The 15,316-nt window shown below is 43.6% G+C and overlaps 1 protein-coding gene across 9 annotated transcripts in view; it reads right to left on the bottom strand.

Annotated features, from left to right (window-relative positions):
- Positions 1-572: 572 nt before the first annotated feature.
- SEMA5B (semaphorin 5B) overlaps positions 573-15,316 on the bottom strand; it is a 280,124-nt gene continuing 265,380 nt past the window's right edge. For 8 of the 9 annotated variants that reach the window (XM_068195396.1, XM_068195393.1, XM_068195394.1 and 5 more), the window contains one exon: positions 573-6,848. In XM_068195396.1, coding sequence (XP_068051497.1) covers positions 6,693-6,848 — 156 coding nt within the window. In that variant the 3' untranslated portion in view covers positions 573-6,692. Of the gene's footprint in view, positions 6,849-7,314; positions 7,385-15,316 lie in introns of all 9 variants that reach the window. The other variant, XM_068195400.1, reaches the window with a different exon arrangement.

The raw sequence follows: 15,316 nt of genomic DNA, 5'->3' as shown, positions 1-15,316 counted from the left end.
CAGCAGCATCAGTGACAGGATTTCATTGCAGCTGAGCGTATACAGCTGCAAGGCTCTGCAGAGGATGAATGTCTTTTTGCTGGCTTGGCACGGAGAGCAGTTGTGCCCTTGGGGGCTTGGTGTCACCTGCGGAGAGCTGAGGAGCACAAGGGAGACGCTTACTGCAGGTCTGGACAAGGATTTGGCACCCTGAATTTCACATTTGATTTTACCTCAGTGGGCACCTCACTCGGAAATACCTTTTTTGAAAGGCACCCCATGTTTGGTGTGGAGCTTGTGATGGGGAGAAGGGAGCCTTACAATCAGTAACACAGTTTGGTCCACAGAGACTACAACTCATGACAAATATAATCCAGACCTGGGCCCCAGGATGTGCCAAAGTGCAGACAGGGAGGAAGGATGGATGCTGCAATTCCCCATCCCCACTCAGGCAGCTGAGTGGATGTTTATGGCCACTGGCCACAAAGGTCAGGAGGAAGCTCCTCCTCGTTCCTGCTGGCCCATCCTGCCAGCGCTCTCAGGAGCCCCAGACCCACCACGCGTTGGCCACGCAGGAGAAATAACTCAGAGGCTTGTCAGGTTGGTCTGTTTTATTTCTGAATTATTCTTTACATTGTACAATATATAAAAATACAGAGTACCCAAAAAAAATTCACAGTGTCTAAAGGCAGTGATAATAGTCTAGGTCACCTTTATGCTAAAGTACCATCAAGTTCGATTGCATAGGAAAGGTGATGTGCCTTCACAACAGAGTCCAATAATACTCTCCAGGTTTTATTGTTTTGGGGCAAGCATTCTGTGTCCACATAATTGTTTCCCATGTATCCAAGATCCAATATTGCATCTGTCACTCTCCCACCTCAACCACAAGCTAAATCCTATAATTTCCATCTCACATACCGTGCATCCTCCCTAATGCTTCCTCTGTGGGAATGCTCCTAATTAAGCACATGGCTTTTAGGTCTGGGCAGGTCTAGATGCTGTCTAAGGACGGGTGCAGAAAGAAAGCACACTGCTGTGCAGCTGGCTGGCTTTTACATTGTTTGACATTTTGGTACTAATAACATTTTTGCTCCAGTTATTAATGGCCCATCCACGCCGACCTCTGCTTGACTCCGTGGCCTGAGAATCAGCAGCATCCCACTGACAGAGGCATGAGAACCAGAGTGAAGTGTTAATACTTTTCATGACCAGATTTGTTTAAAACCAAATCGTGGCTGGGGCCTGCAGAAAGCCAAATGCTGCTCTTATAGCACTGAATCCTCTTGAATAGCAGGGGTGAGTCTGCAGCTGAGGCTGGAGGCAGAATGGAAAAAGTAACAGGTTCAAGACCCAAACTTACACTGAATGCTATTGAGCACTTATGTTTGTGGCTATGTAAATAGTGGGTAGCTGGTTTTGCTTCTCCAGCCAGGATTAATGCATACATTAATTTTGCCCAAATGTTCTAAAGAAGGAATTTCCAGGCAAAACAGCTGAGATGGGGTAAGTCCTACAAGGACCCAGATCCAGAGCGGTTTCTGCCCAGTTTTGAAGGCTCTGGCAACCAGGCAAAACAAAGCTGGACAGAAAGTTCTCTCACCTACCCCCAAACTGCTCTTGAAGCCACCTGAAGTTTCCTTCCAAAAAGCTTAAGGGAAAGATTCATGTCTTGGGAATTTGGGCCTTGGTCATGAGGGCATTTAAGGGATTTGTTGGAGAAGAATGAATCCCTCAGACCTGATTGACTGGGTATTTCTCTGCCACGCCAGACAGCTCTGAGGGTGCTGTGCCCTGCCATGTGGGAGGGCTGGCTCAGGGGGCAGAGCCTGGGCCACTGACACAGAAAGCTCCAGAGACACCCATGGCACCAGGTGCCTCCATAGCCTGGTGGGTTTTTTGGACCCTTCTGAAAAACAAAAGCCATGGGATCACAGGGCTTCTTTTCCTAAATTTCAGATAAAACCTCCTGGTGTGACTGTAAGACAAGGCTTGCAAAGCTGATCAATAACTCAGAAGGCAGTTACTGACTTCTTTAACATGGAAGATGACATTTTCCCGTTCTAACAGATGATGTCTTTTGCTCTAGTGGTACAAGACTTGTTACTCCTACTTGCTATTTTAATTTTCTTTGCACAATTACTCCCTACTTATAATTACAAGAACAATAGAGTGATACACATGAAAAATTTAGGAGGCTTATTATGAAAATATAAACAGCATCAAGTATCTCTTTCTTAATATCTCTTAACCAGAATGATTTAGGGGAGAATCAGCATTTCTAACTCAAAAAAATCAATTTATTTTTCAATTAAAAATTATATTCCATTTACCTCAAAAGTAAGAAAGGGTAGTAGATTTTTATAGGGTTTTTTCTTCAGTTTGTCCCTGTGGAATTTGAATACCAGCACTGCCTTTCTTATTCTAAGTTTCCTCTGCAGGCATTTTGCTAAATATATATATTGCGTGTGTATATATTATAAATATATACCATATCTATCCACTGATAGATGTATACACTGTTACAAAAAGAAGAGTAAGTTGTTGCAGAAACTTTACATTTACATTTTTATATATCTATTTATATATATATATATAAAACTCTCCCCACTACATTTGGTACAAAGAATAAATCAATCTCAATGGACAGCAGTTTTCTCTCTAGGTGGGCTGAACAGCAGATTATCACTGGAGGCATCAAATTGTCTGCATCAGACACGGGCTCCATTCCTGCTCTCTGTTGATTTCAAAGCAAACACTTCATTTTCTGAACATAAGGCAGTAAGAACAGTGGTGGTTAGACAATAAATGCTATTCTCCTATAGTATCTGTACAGGTCATACATTTAAGAGCAGCCCTGGCTCATATGCTGAACACTCAAGTGCACCTTTAGAGCAACAGCACCTCTTATGTGAGGGTTTGATCCTCAAGTGGTTTGTCTGTCAGTGAGCTGTGAGTTACTGGCAACTGCTCAAGGAAAACCCGACAACAAGGGCACAACATCCCTGGATAACAGCAGCAGGCACATCCCCTTGGCTGGGAGAAAGGCAGCCACTTCCATGGTAAAAGACAGAATGGCCTAATTACAGATGTTTCCACTACACACTTGGTTGTAAGATTTCCATCATATTTCATGTCCTGTACACCTGAATCCTATCCAAAGAGTTTGGAGAGACACAGTGTCTCCATACCTACAGAAGAACCACCCAGGGTTCCTTTTCTCTGCCTTAGAAGTAAAGGGGAAAAAATATATATAGCATAATGAACTTTCTGGAAAGCAATGCTCCCAAAGGAAATGTATTTCCACTCCAGTTTAAGATGGTGTTAGGAATAGGAATTTTAGCAAGTTTAGCATCCATCTGCAGGAGCAACTCAAACTTCTACAGATATTACAGACCTGATGCTCAAGGTGCCAAATTACGTGGACTGCAAGAATATCCCTGCACATGATGTCGTTAACCTGGCATACATTGGAGAGCTCATAAAAAATGCAACTCTCACACCACATTAACATCGTCCTTACAGAACTGCACTCCCCTGCAAGCATTAATTGAGTAATACAGTGTTCTGATTTCTTTTTTTCACTCTCTCCTGGATTCTGCTTTCTGCTCGAATGGAGACTACAGTCCCTTGCTGTGATTGCCAATTATATGAGAAAGGGCTGAATCCATTTGGATGGCTGATAAGAAGGAATGTCTTGATGAAACTATAACCACATGCACCACCCTCATAGCATCTGCCCTCCAATAACCTACAAAATATCCACCTCCTGAGCACAATGGTAGTAATCACCCATCTTGGTGACTTGAACATTTAAATAATTTCATATGGTACTCTGCAAAAAAGAAATCAGTTTACATCATGTTATTCTGTGAGGCCAAAAATGGAAAAAAAAATTAAAAGGGGAGAGGGGAAAAGAGAAAGGAAAAATAGAAGATTGAGATAATTGCAAGGTTTGACTTGCTTGGATTCCCTCAAACTCCAGCTGCAATCTTGCCACGTGCATGGTAATTGCAGAGTGTATTAATATAGGGAATCTTCTCATGGGGAAACTCAGAGATGGCTTTGATTTTACAATGGCTGAAATGATCTTGGGAGCCAGTGTTGTCTCATGAATCACATAAATTAAAGCTGGGAAATCCCATCCTGATAGTCTAATGTAATAATTTCCAACCCTTGGGCTACATACTTGTTAGAACTACATTAAGTCAGGATTTTAAACATTGCTGAGGGGCATGTGGAAATTCAGTGAGACAGGGTGAACTCGTTATGGCACGAGGCACAAAGTCATCGCTCCTAAAATGGGATTTACGGGCCTGGGAAGAGCCTCCCTGAAGGCTGCCTGCCACCAATGCTATCCTGCTTCCCTGGTGATCCTGCTCTGCTCCAGCTGCTCTTGCCTGGCTGTGCTGCAGAGGGTTCAGGGCTGCTGAACCACTGTGCCAACTAGGAGAGTTGCAGCAGGTGCTTCAGATAGTCTTCTAGGTCTGCATCAGCTCCTGACTCCGCTGCTTGAAATCTATTTAAGGGCATCTCTCTCTCTCTCTCCCTCTGCCCCATCTACTTCACCTGAGCAGAAACAGGGTGGGCTGCTAAATAAGAAAAGCAGCTGCTGAAAATGATGGGCACTGCTGAGCCTAAGGTGTCCTTTTGGCAGTGCTAATAACCCCACTTTATTACAAATATCCCTACAGCTTTCAATCACTGCGAACTGAAGTCAAACAAAGTAATTTAAAAATGGGAGGATATTGTATACTTGCCCTCTGGTCAAACCACCGTAACACACAGGCTTGCAGAGTCACGTTGGCCCTTCCTCACAGGAAAAGCAATATACTTGTCACAAGTAGCACAGGCTTTCTTCATTCCCTACCAGCTGCCTACGTGAAAGAGCTGAGTACACGGCCCAAGCTGGGCTTCCAAACAAGCAACTGCAAAGGAACAGCACTGAGAAACAACCGATGTCAGCTCACAGCGAATCTGAAACCAAGCGGGGACAGACAGGACTGCTGGGAGCAGACCGAGCCGGGGGCCAGGCACTGGCACGGCGCTGCTCAGGGAAGGTGCGGACAACAAAGCCAAGCTCAGGACCACGTGGAGCTCATGCGTATTTCAGGGTGTACTTTTATCTCATGCTCAGTATTGCGACATTCTAAAATACTTAGCATCAGGAGTTCATCATAAATATTTAGAAACACTGAATGATAACAGTGGTGAACTTGTTCACGTTGCTAACACACTGGATGTAGTTGTACATTAAGCACCAGCAATAAGTTTCCTTTTTGCCAAACAATTATGTCAGACAAACATCTGGTTGTAGACAACATGGCTTCTGCATCAGACTAATACAGTTCTTATAGACACAGTCACACACATACACAAAATTACATTTCAAGGCTGGATATACTGTTTAATAATGCTACCGCTCCAATTTACTTCAATAGCTGCAGCAGCATTTGTTTGTTGGGTTGTTTTTTCTCAGAAAAATTAAAGAAATATTGGCAAACAATGCACATTACTCAGTTGTGTTACTATTTCATAGAGTACTGAGTGGAAGACGCTGTAAGAATGTGCAGCAGACTTTCTGGGTCATGTCAGACGATGGAAACATTCCTTAAAAAATATCTTCCCCCTGCAAAGTCAGAATCACTCATTTTTTGAAAGTATATGAACTAAAACCCAGTAATAAAACAAGAGGAAATATTAGCCCAAAGCATGGTGATTTCCCACAAGAAGAGCATGGCCTCTTAAAGTTGCCTCTCCTGGCAGACACAATCAGGATCAAAGCTAGAACAAAAAGAGTTAATACTGTCTCGGAAAAAAAGAAAAAGGAAGAAAGAAAAAAAACCCCATGGCTCTTGTGCGGCAATCATCACATCTCTTTTTCTAGTGATATAAACATCTTTGTTTGTTAGGCACTCCAAGTTCATGTCTCCAATGTTATTCCAATATTTACTTTTCTCAGTGTCTCACTGCCTGTATAATTTTCTTTTAATTAAGACTGGAAACATTCTGGAAAGCTTCTTTGGATAATGCACTTCATTTGTGTGTTGTTTCTCATCAGCTGAACTGCATATTACCAAAGAAGGCTGCAGAGAGTATTTCCTGTAATATGAAAAGATTCTGTTGAAGATATAGGGAACACTGCCCTAGAAAGTTACTATTTTTTTTTTCTCAGAAACATAAAAAAAATCAAAAATAAAAATTAAAAAAAAGGGAAAAGAAAATGTTCTTCAAGTTGTTGGCGTGATGGAGTCCTGTTTGGCCTGTCCCATGAGCTGTGTGTCATCCAGCGCACCATTGTTGTCCTGGCTCAGGAATAATGCATCCAGCCCTGCTCCAGGAGGCCACCTCTTGCCTTCTTGGAGTGCTTCTATGTGTTGTGTGTGGCTGCTCAATGGCCACCAAGACCAGCACACAGCCCCTTCCTTGACAACCTCAGCCTTGGACAGCACGCTGACCTTCCAGCCATAAACAGTTGCAGTAAAAGAGCCATCTCCAGACAAATATCCACAAAAGCTCTGCAGGATGGTCCACGTGAATTTTTGTCCTTGTAAGGAGATGTGCTGTTTACAAGAAACACAATTAACCAAAGGAAAAAAAAAACCCTACTGTACAATATTTACATCTAGAAGCTGGGCCAGTATTTGGTCCATAAAATCAATTTAAAAAAAATCATATAGGAAGTGATCCAGTCCCATAGGATCTGTCCATCATCAGCTGTTGGTAAAGGTCCTTCCAGGAGAGGCCTCGGGCCTGTAATCATATTTATTCAGTGTACTGGGATAATAGGTTGTTGTGTACACATTGGTTTGCTGCAGTGGATAGAAGTTGGTTCTGTCGTCCGGTATCAAGTTGTTCTTGTTAAGTGTCTGTAAAAGAGAAGAGGAGATGACAGGCGTGGCCACAGTGCCACACAATTACTCTTTTCTACCTGCAGGCACCTCCCTCTCACCTGCCTTCTCCAGCACGGACTCTGCTGCGGCCACCACCACCTTCCCTCCGGCTGGGAGAGCAAGCTGGCACCTCGCGCTCGCTACGGGGCTGGGCTTGGGGACCACAGCTCCTGCCAGGTCTCCCTCAGCGGCCCTGCCCTCAGCTACTGCCGGGGATGGACCCAGAGCCTTCTCCAGGGACACGGAGTCTCCTGGCGGATGGCGTGCTGTCTGAACACCATTGTCACACAAAGCCATGCTGGGCCTACACGAAGGTTGGCGATTAACGGCAGCGCTCAGTTCTAACCTCGTCCAAAATGCTCATGGGACAGCCTGTGGCTCCCTGTCAAACCAGGTGCCAAACGGCAGCTTTTCCTCTGTGGAAGAGCAGGTGTGCATTTACCTGATCTCCATCTCCATTGGTAGATATCCAGGTTTGGACCCCCCGATATTAAGTGTGTCACTTCTGTAAGCTACAGTATAAGTAACAAATCATGGTCACTTTTGGAAAATCTAAAATTACTTTTAAAAATTTAACAACCATGTAAAAATTGTTGGAAACAATAACATAAAAAATTAGAACGACAAACGCCCGTTTTACCAGAATAATTTAAAAATGTTTTTTTTCTCCCTCCCCTCTTCCCACCAACAAGCAGATATCCCCCTCTCCCCAGATTAAAGACCATTGCTATGCCAAGCTGTTACCTATGTACAAGGATAAAATCACACTTAGTGTGTATGCGTGCAATAATTCTATGGAACTTTCTCCTTCCTCGCAGTCCTCTTATTTCTGTGAAATTGTCTGAGATACTTTTATCACAGTTTTTTCACCTAACTCCTGGCTTAAATTTCTTATGCCTATCTCTGGTCTATGTCACCCCAAAGTGCACCTTTAATGGCTGTTGTGCAGGGAACTCACTCCTTTGATCTGGGAGTCAACACTAGGCGTGCTGCTACAGCATCCTTATCTTCAGGGAATATTTAATTAACAGCACATTTAAAGAGAGTATGAGCATCTCTCCCGTCAGGAGCAGAGATGGAGAGGTCTAATGAGCCAGCTAGTCCTGGGCCTTAATGGTTGTTCTGGCATGATCTGATGCTCCTTCAGTGATGAACCACTTCACCTCAGTTCCCCCTTGAGACAAAGCCCTCATGCCTGACCCAGCTCAGGGCAAGGTGAGAACTAATTAACAAATGCTCGAGTCCATGAACTACCCAGCTCCTTCAGCTTTACTCAACCCATTGAACTTCAGGCAAAGTGGCTCCACCAGCAAGGTGAAAAATCTCTCTTCTGCCTGAGAGCAGGTGTAGATGGAAGTTTTTGGGGAAGGCTCTGTCCCCCCCAGCCCCAGCAGCAGCAGGGTGACCTGACAGCAGTGGGTTCCCTACAGATGGGGAGCAGGGTCTCACCCTGTGCATGTGCCCACTACACAGTCAGGATTTATCCACATCCCAGCTGTGGCCACTGGAAGGATCGGCTACCCTGGGCTCAAAGACAAGACCACAGGCAGTAAATTTATCTCCCTATTTCTTTGCAATCAAGTAATTTTACTGCATGGGGAGGGGGAGAGGAGGAGGAAGAAAAGAAAATGTTTTCTTCTAATCAGCAGACTGACAGCTACAGCTACCCTGGGAGCTTGCAACTCCCAATTTCATACAAGATATTAGGAGGAAAAGCTTTCCTGTGACAAAGCTACCCTGGCAAAGAAATTTCCCAATTGCTGAACCACCAAATAAGTTTTTCAGAAATCAGCACTGCCTGAAATATCTCCTACATGAAAACTGGAGGAGACCCAGCTTCCTCCTGGTCTGACTGCAATCTCCCCCTGCCTGGAGTCCCTAAATTGATCCCATAGCATAACACTTGTAGGAACCAAGGAGAAAATTTGTATAGGCATGCTCTAAGTGACAAATATTTTCAAGAAATGAGAATTTGTGCCCTTCAATATGTAAGTAAAAAAGGAAATGTCATGCCTTGCTCCCAGTCACCCAAAGAAATACTAAAGTAGTGTGGCCAACAGTCTGCTGCTTTGTGCTGGAGGCTGGGAAACAAGGAAGCCAGCCTCAGTCCTCCCGTGGTTGCTATGCTTCCTTGGGAAATCCAATTAACTGCTCTGTGCCTCCGTGTCTTCTGACCCAGCTTGAGAAAAACAAAGTTTGAGATTCCCTGTAAAAAGACACTTTACTAAGTACTACCACCAAATATTTGGGGGAGTTGCTCTCTGGTGAACCCCACAGGTGTTCACACTGTCTGTACATGATGGCTGCTGTTTCCTACTGCTGTTCCTAGTCCGGGATATCCACTGCCAGCACGATAATTCCATGGCCACAGCAGGAAGGAAGATGAAGAGGCTGAGTTCCACTGCCACAGTTTCTCTGGACTCTCTTGAAGCTGGTCCAGCATCCAGGCCTTGTCTGGGTTGGTTAAGATTCATGACATGACAGGATTGCCACCTCTGAAACTTAGTGAGATGAAAATCCTGACCTGCAATAGCTCAGGACCATCTTGATATGAGGACAAAGGCCTCAGGACTCAACTTCTTTGGCTTTGAGATGGAAAATCTGTGTGAATTTTAACATGTTCCACAGTATTTAAAACTAGCCCATTACAACAGATTTAGCAATTAATGAACATGATTTGCATTTTTCCTTCTCTCTCTTCTTATGTTCATAGGAAAAACACCACCAGTGGTCATTTGCTCTTTTTGGTTTTATTTTTGATGGAGGGCTTATATCTTAGGAAAATACCTCATAAAATGGTTTAGTGGAATTTATAATGCAATTAGCCACAAAGAATTTGTCTCTGGAAATGCTGCAATGGCAGTACTGTCCTAAATCAGCATGATCAATGTGCACTGCCTTAACATTTCCCCCCACAAACTTATTGTCTGTCTCATCTTAATAAACAGATGATTAGGTTTCTTGGCACTAGAAATTGGTTGATATTTTGTAGAAGGGAAATTAAGCAGCAGTGAAATTTAGAGATGTACACAGACACAGTCATGCATTCACTGCAGGAGAAGAGGCTGCAGTTAAATCTATCTGGGTCGATTGCTGTGCTGCTTTACTCAGAGTTTTGACCCCTGCTCTCATCCCACAGATCTTCACAGTGACAGTACAGAGATGGCCAACAACTTTCCTTTTGGAAGGCATTTCCCCATTTCTGTGTGGGTTATGCCATTGAGGTCAGAGTCTCCTGATAGCCTGAATCACTGGAGTTCCTGTGGGATGGGAACATCCTGCTGCACCCATGGATGGCCCCAGCAATACTGATCAGTCCCAACAGGAAAGGCAAGAGCTGTCACCAAAACACAAGTACAGCCAGTCACAAAAACCAACACTGACCAGACCCTGGCTCCCAGCCCAACTCCTGCCAGTGTCTCAACCCCTCAGCCCCCCTGAGCCAGGTCCCCAGTATGACCAGGGCCAAAAAGTAAAAGTGCTTCCTGAAGACAATACCCAGCATGTCCTCCTGGAAGGGGACTTGTCAGTGGTTGCAGCAGCTAAGCTGACTGAAGCAGCCCAGCCAGCACTAGAGCTCACCAGAGGTTTCAGGGAAGGAAAAGAGACTTGCCTTTGAAACCTGAACCCTCCTGCACCATTGTACTGCACCCTCCAGGATGATAGATGTGTCAGTCATCTGAGCAACTCCAGACCCTTCCAATGACACATTTCCTGGCACTCAACCTGTACCTTCCTCTTATTGTCTGCTTCCTCCCTTATCAAACGCTACTGACTGCCCTTGCCAGCAACTACAACCTTTTACAACTGTCTGCTCAGTAAGCAGAAAGAACCAAAAGCCTGATCAATGCTTACTGCTGCAAATTACTTGTGGCACAATCTCTGTGCCATACACATGATGCATTCCAAACACCGAGGAAAATGCATTTCAGGCCATCATTTTGGTCCTATCCTGCCTTGAGAAGCAAGAAGCTTCTGGTATTTGTGCAAGCATAATATTCCACATAAAAAGTGAGGTCAGATTGAGCTAATATGAAAACCTGTGGAGTGCACTTAGGAAAAGTACTCCATTCAACTAACAATTATTTCTTTTATCTGCTTCCTCCCTTACAGTATGAGCCATGACATCCTGGCATAGCTGATATAATTTGTTTCTTTTGGTCTGTTCACCACTACCTGCAATTCAAGGGCCTGTTAGCAGAAGGAAAGCCACCAGCATGCTCTAACACAGCCAGGTGGATCACTCAAAAGCAAGCCCACCTTAACTGCTTTCTTTAAATGCCACCTTACACAGCCTTTAGGCTGCATTGGCATATGACTAATATAATTTGAAAAAATGCCTGACCCAGGAACGCTGCTTTGTCAAGCAGGGATGATTTCAGATGGACTACGATGGTTATGGCTTTAACAGACTGTAAAAGAGCAGCAGCTTGCTCCCTTATATGTGATCTGTCAACTAACCAAGAGGTCCAGTCTTGTTGTCGATGAATTGCATGTCCATGCCACGCACAACAGAATCCTGAGGATTTCAATATTTATGGAATTGTATGAACAATCTGGTCACTCATGCAAGTGTGCAGTTAGAAGTGGAGGAGTCTGAGGGGAAGGGTCACACCAGAGGCAGAGCACATACATGCATTCACAGGCTGCTTCTGCCAGTTACAGCCGAGTGCTGGGGGTGTGACTCTATCATACCATATGCATACATTTAACTTTGTTCAGCTTTCTCCGTTGATATTTTTAACCTAAGGCATCATTCAGATTTTCCATTTGTTCATTTTTCTCCAGCAAGACCTTGCCACTACTTCCCCTAATTCTGTCTCTGCTCCAAATCATTAAGTCATTATCCACTGACCTACTTGCTTACAATCTCCCAGATGTATCAAAACATCTTTACACATAACAGTATGGGACTTCCAGTACTACTTCCAGCTCCCATCCCACAGCTGCAAGTATAAGCTGTGTAAACATTTCTTACACACATAAACAGATCAACTGTTTCAATTTCCAGTATGCAGTCATGAAAATTTCAAAACTTGATTTAAAAAGTAGATGGACTTCCAATTAAAAGGAAGTCCATATATTTTTGAGAAGCTAAAGTGAAAATGATACTTCTAAAAGCATCTGAGACTTGTACACCTAATACCAAAATTAGGGCCATAATGTAGTTCCCACAGGGTAACATATGATGGCAAGATTTCCTTAATCTGCTAATGTAGAAAGCACTCAGCTTTTCAGAGCTCAGCATTCTCTTTGAGCTCCAGATCTTTCTACTTTGGGGGTTGTGGAGAAAGAGTCAGCAAGTTTCCCAGGAGTTTTGTAGGTTAATCTTCACCAGCTATGCAGCGCCAGAATCCCAGTGAAGTCAGTGAGCAAGGACGATTTCCCCCAGCCTCACAGCTTCTCCACTATTTCTCTGTGAACAGGTATAATTTCATTTCTTCTACCTCCCACCCATGACACTTTCCTCTTTAAAAAGGTAAAAAAGAAAAAAGGTTGGGTGACCTTCCCTGGGCAGTTTCAAACAATTTTTTTCAGTGTTTATGGTTACCACCACTTTAACCTCTGAAGAGGCTGAACAATGCAGTGCACACCTTTCCATGGCTCACCAGAGATGTGCTGGCACAGGTTTAAGTTTCCACCTTGGAAGTTTGTTTGTAATGTTGGACGTCCCAGTGTACTACAGAGAAAAACTTCCCCTTTCCTTCACCACAGGATAAGTGCAGCCATGAAGGAACCAGGGGTAACAACTTCAATCACTGCTAACCCTGGTCATCCACTGTGAACACAGGAGAAGGTCTAAAATCAGGGTCCAGGGAGCAGACAGCAACTTTGTAGCCAACCCATTCCTCTTAGTAAATCCAAATGAAGCCCATGTGCATCCCTCATCCTTCCGCTGCAGAAATCAAGGACAACACTCCTGAACTCAGTCACACAAATATTCCTAAAAGAATTGAGGCAGCCTTTCCAACTTTCCTTGTAACAGCATCCAACAGACTTCCTGTAGCAACAGTGGGATGGCCATTACGCCCCCTCATTCCCCAGGAAAATGGAGGGATAAGGGAATTGTGCAATGATGTAATGAAACCGAGATCCAACATTAAGGTTCTTTTGTGCTCCTTTTAAACCATTTGCTTCTTGCAGTGAAATCAGATTGAGCAAAATGCCTTTTTGATGCAGATCAGCTGTTTCATGGAGCTAGACATGCCTTCTTGTTAAAGGATGTTACTTTTTGCATTGTTGGAAATTTAGCCAAATGACTCAGGGCTGTGGAAATATATTAATATTATGAAACATTTCCCAAAGCTTGTACATCTCTGGAAGTACCAGGGCAGAGATCTCAGAATTATAATTAATCAGTAAATTTGGGAATAATTAGCATAATAATTACATTTCAACAAAATAAAACATACAACTAAAATAACCTCTTTTGGCAATAACTGACACCAAGAAAATACATGACGTCTGGCCCACCCACATGTTCCCTTTCTTCTGATCAACTGGATGCCACAACACTGCTGTGCCTCTTGAGCTAAGAATTACAAATAACCCTGGAAAGATGGAAAGTTGCCAGAAAGACCTTATGAGACCCATGTATTTACTCCAAGCTAGGAGTGATTTTAAGTCTTGAATGATTCCTCTTTCTGTTTTCACTTTGCTTAGTGTCTTATGCCAAGCAAACTATCTCACCTGATGCTTTTATAAAACCTCTTAAGCTCTGCCTACATGGAGTCAAAGGAAGTAGTGGCCAGGGTTTATGTACTGAGCTTTTTCCTGATGAATTCAATAAGGCTGTTTGCAGGATTTACAGTGAAGTGTAGATGTACAGATGGGGAACCTATTTTCTATATAAGAAGGTTATTCATCTCAAAAAGAGATACAAAAAAATCCCACTGGGACACTAAACTTATGATTGCATTTTCTTTTTGGATGGAAGCTTACCATATTTTTAGACTGGAGATTCTTTGTTCACTGTTATTGGTAAATAAATTAAACAACCCCCAAATGATGGCAGCATCTGTAGATGTGCTCAGGTTGACAATAGAACTAACATCCAATTATCAGAAAACGAATAGCTAAAGTTATTTATAGCTGTTTGAAAATAGCTATTTTATCCTTGCACTTAGGAGGGAGTGAAGTTATATTACTGCCATTGTAAACTTATAAAACCCTTCAGAGCTGGCAACATAAAGGACCATTGTCAAAAGGATGCTTTGGCACACCTCTGACTTCAAGCTCATGAGTAAGATGGCAAAACAAACTGCATGTAATAGTAAGGCAAACTGAAGTATTTTTCTGAACTGGAAACTGAAGTCTGAGGAGGTCATGGAAATCTTCCCACTGGCAAGTGCAGGTGTCTAGCCTAAAGCTTGCAATTTAGCCCCGGCTTGCCTATGATTTGGGGGTGGCAACACCCATGACGTGGTGTCCAGACACAAAGGAGGAATTCAAGGCTGCCCCAACTGCTTCCCAATATAGCTGGTGCACAGGATATAGCAGACATGATCTCAGCTGTGTGGGAAAGTGTAAACTGTCTCCTCACTGCACTCCTGTGCCTTGGTGAATGCCCTTCCTGAGTGCTCCACGCACACAAGAGTGTTACTAGAGAGGCTCAGCACCTCAGCTACAGCACCTGGCCCTGCACATGCTCCAGTACTCAGACAAATTCACCAGAGGCATAATCATGGCCCTTTAAAATTGCCATTAATCACTCTGGGTGCAGATGATGGTTTGGAGCACTGGGCTCTACTGGGCTTCAGCTGATGGTAACTACTCTGGGTCTGTCTGGGTGCACAGCTCCCACTGCCCCGATGCTCTCATACCGTAGCAAGCAGCCTTGAGGTTTTGGATGGACTCAGAGCTGCTTGTTCTGGTGAATTACCAGCACAAGTTGTGCAGCCTCGTGCCATCCCACAGTGCTGCATTTAGACTGAGCATTGCAAAGGTGTAACTGCAGTGGTGAAAAAAAGAAGTAGTAAAAATAAAAATAAGAGTAAAAACTGGGCCCCATTTGCCATCTGCTAACTCCATTCAGTCTTACTTACTCCATTATAGTCTTACTGCTCTCCAAATTCTCCCACCCTCTAAATAGCTGCTTTTTGATTATATTCCTCAGGATTGCTTTGTTTTCTCCCCATGTTGCTTCTCACCTTGTTATTTCCTCTCTACATTTGTAACCTCCTCAGGTCATTTTCCATTAGTCCTATACCACTGGCTGTTCTTTTGACACACCTCCCAGTTTAATATTTCTGCTCATTTAATTAACACACTGACTACATTCTCTCCAAGCTCGTTAATGAAGATATTAAATAAAGCCAAACCTTGCATTACTGCTTGCAGTGTCCCAAACAACTCCTCCCCACAGCCCTGTTTGTTCCCATCAACAATTGCCCGATGTTCACAGTCCATTAGCCAGGTTTCAATCTCTACAGCAGCCTTCCTGT

Source organism: Anomalospiza imberbis, chromosome 7 (genome assembly GCF_031753505.1).
Source record: "Anomalospiza imberbis isolate Cuckoo-Finch-1a 21T00152 chromosome 7, ASM3175350v1, whole genome shotgun sequence".
Taxonomy (NCBI): domain Eukaryota; kingdom Metazoa; phylum Chordata; class Aves; order Passeriformes; family Viduidae; genus Anomalospiza; species Anomalospiza imberbis.
This window is presented reverse-complemented; position numbering and strand designations above follow the sequence as displayed.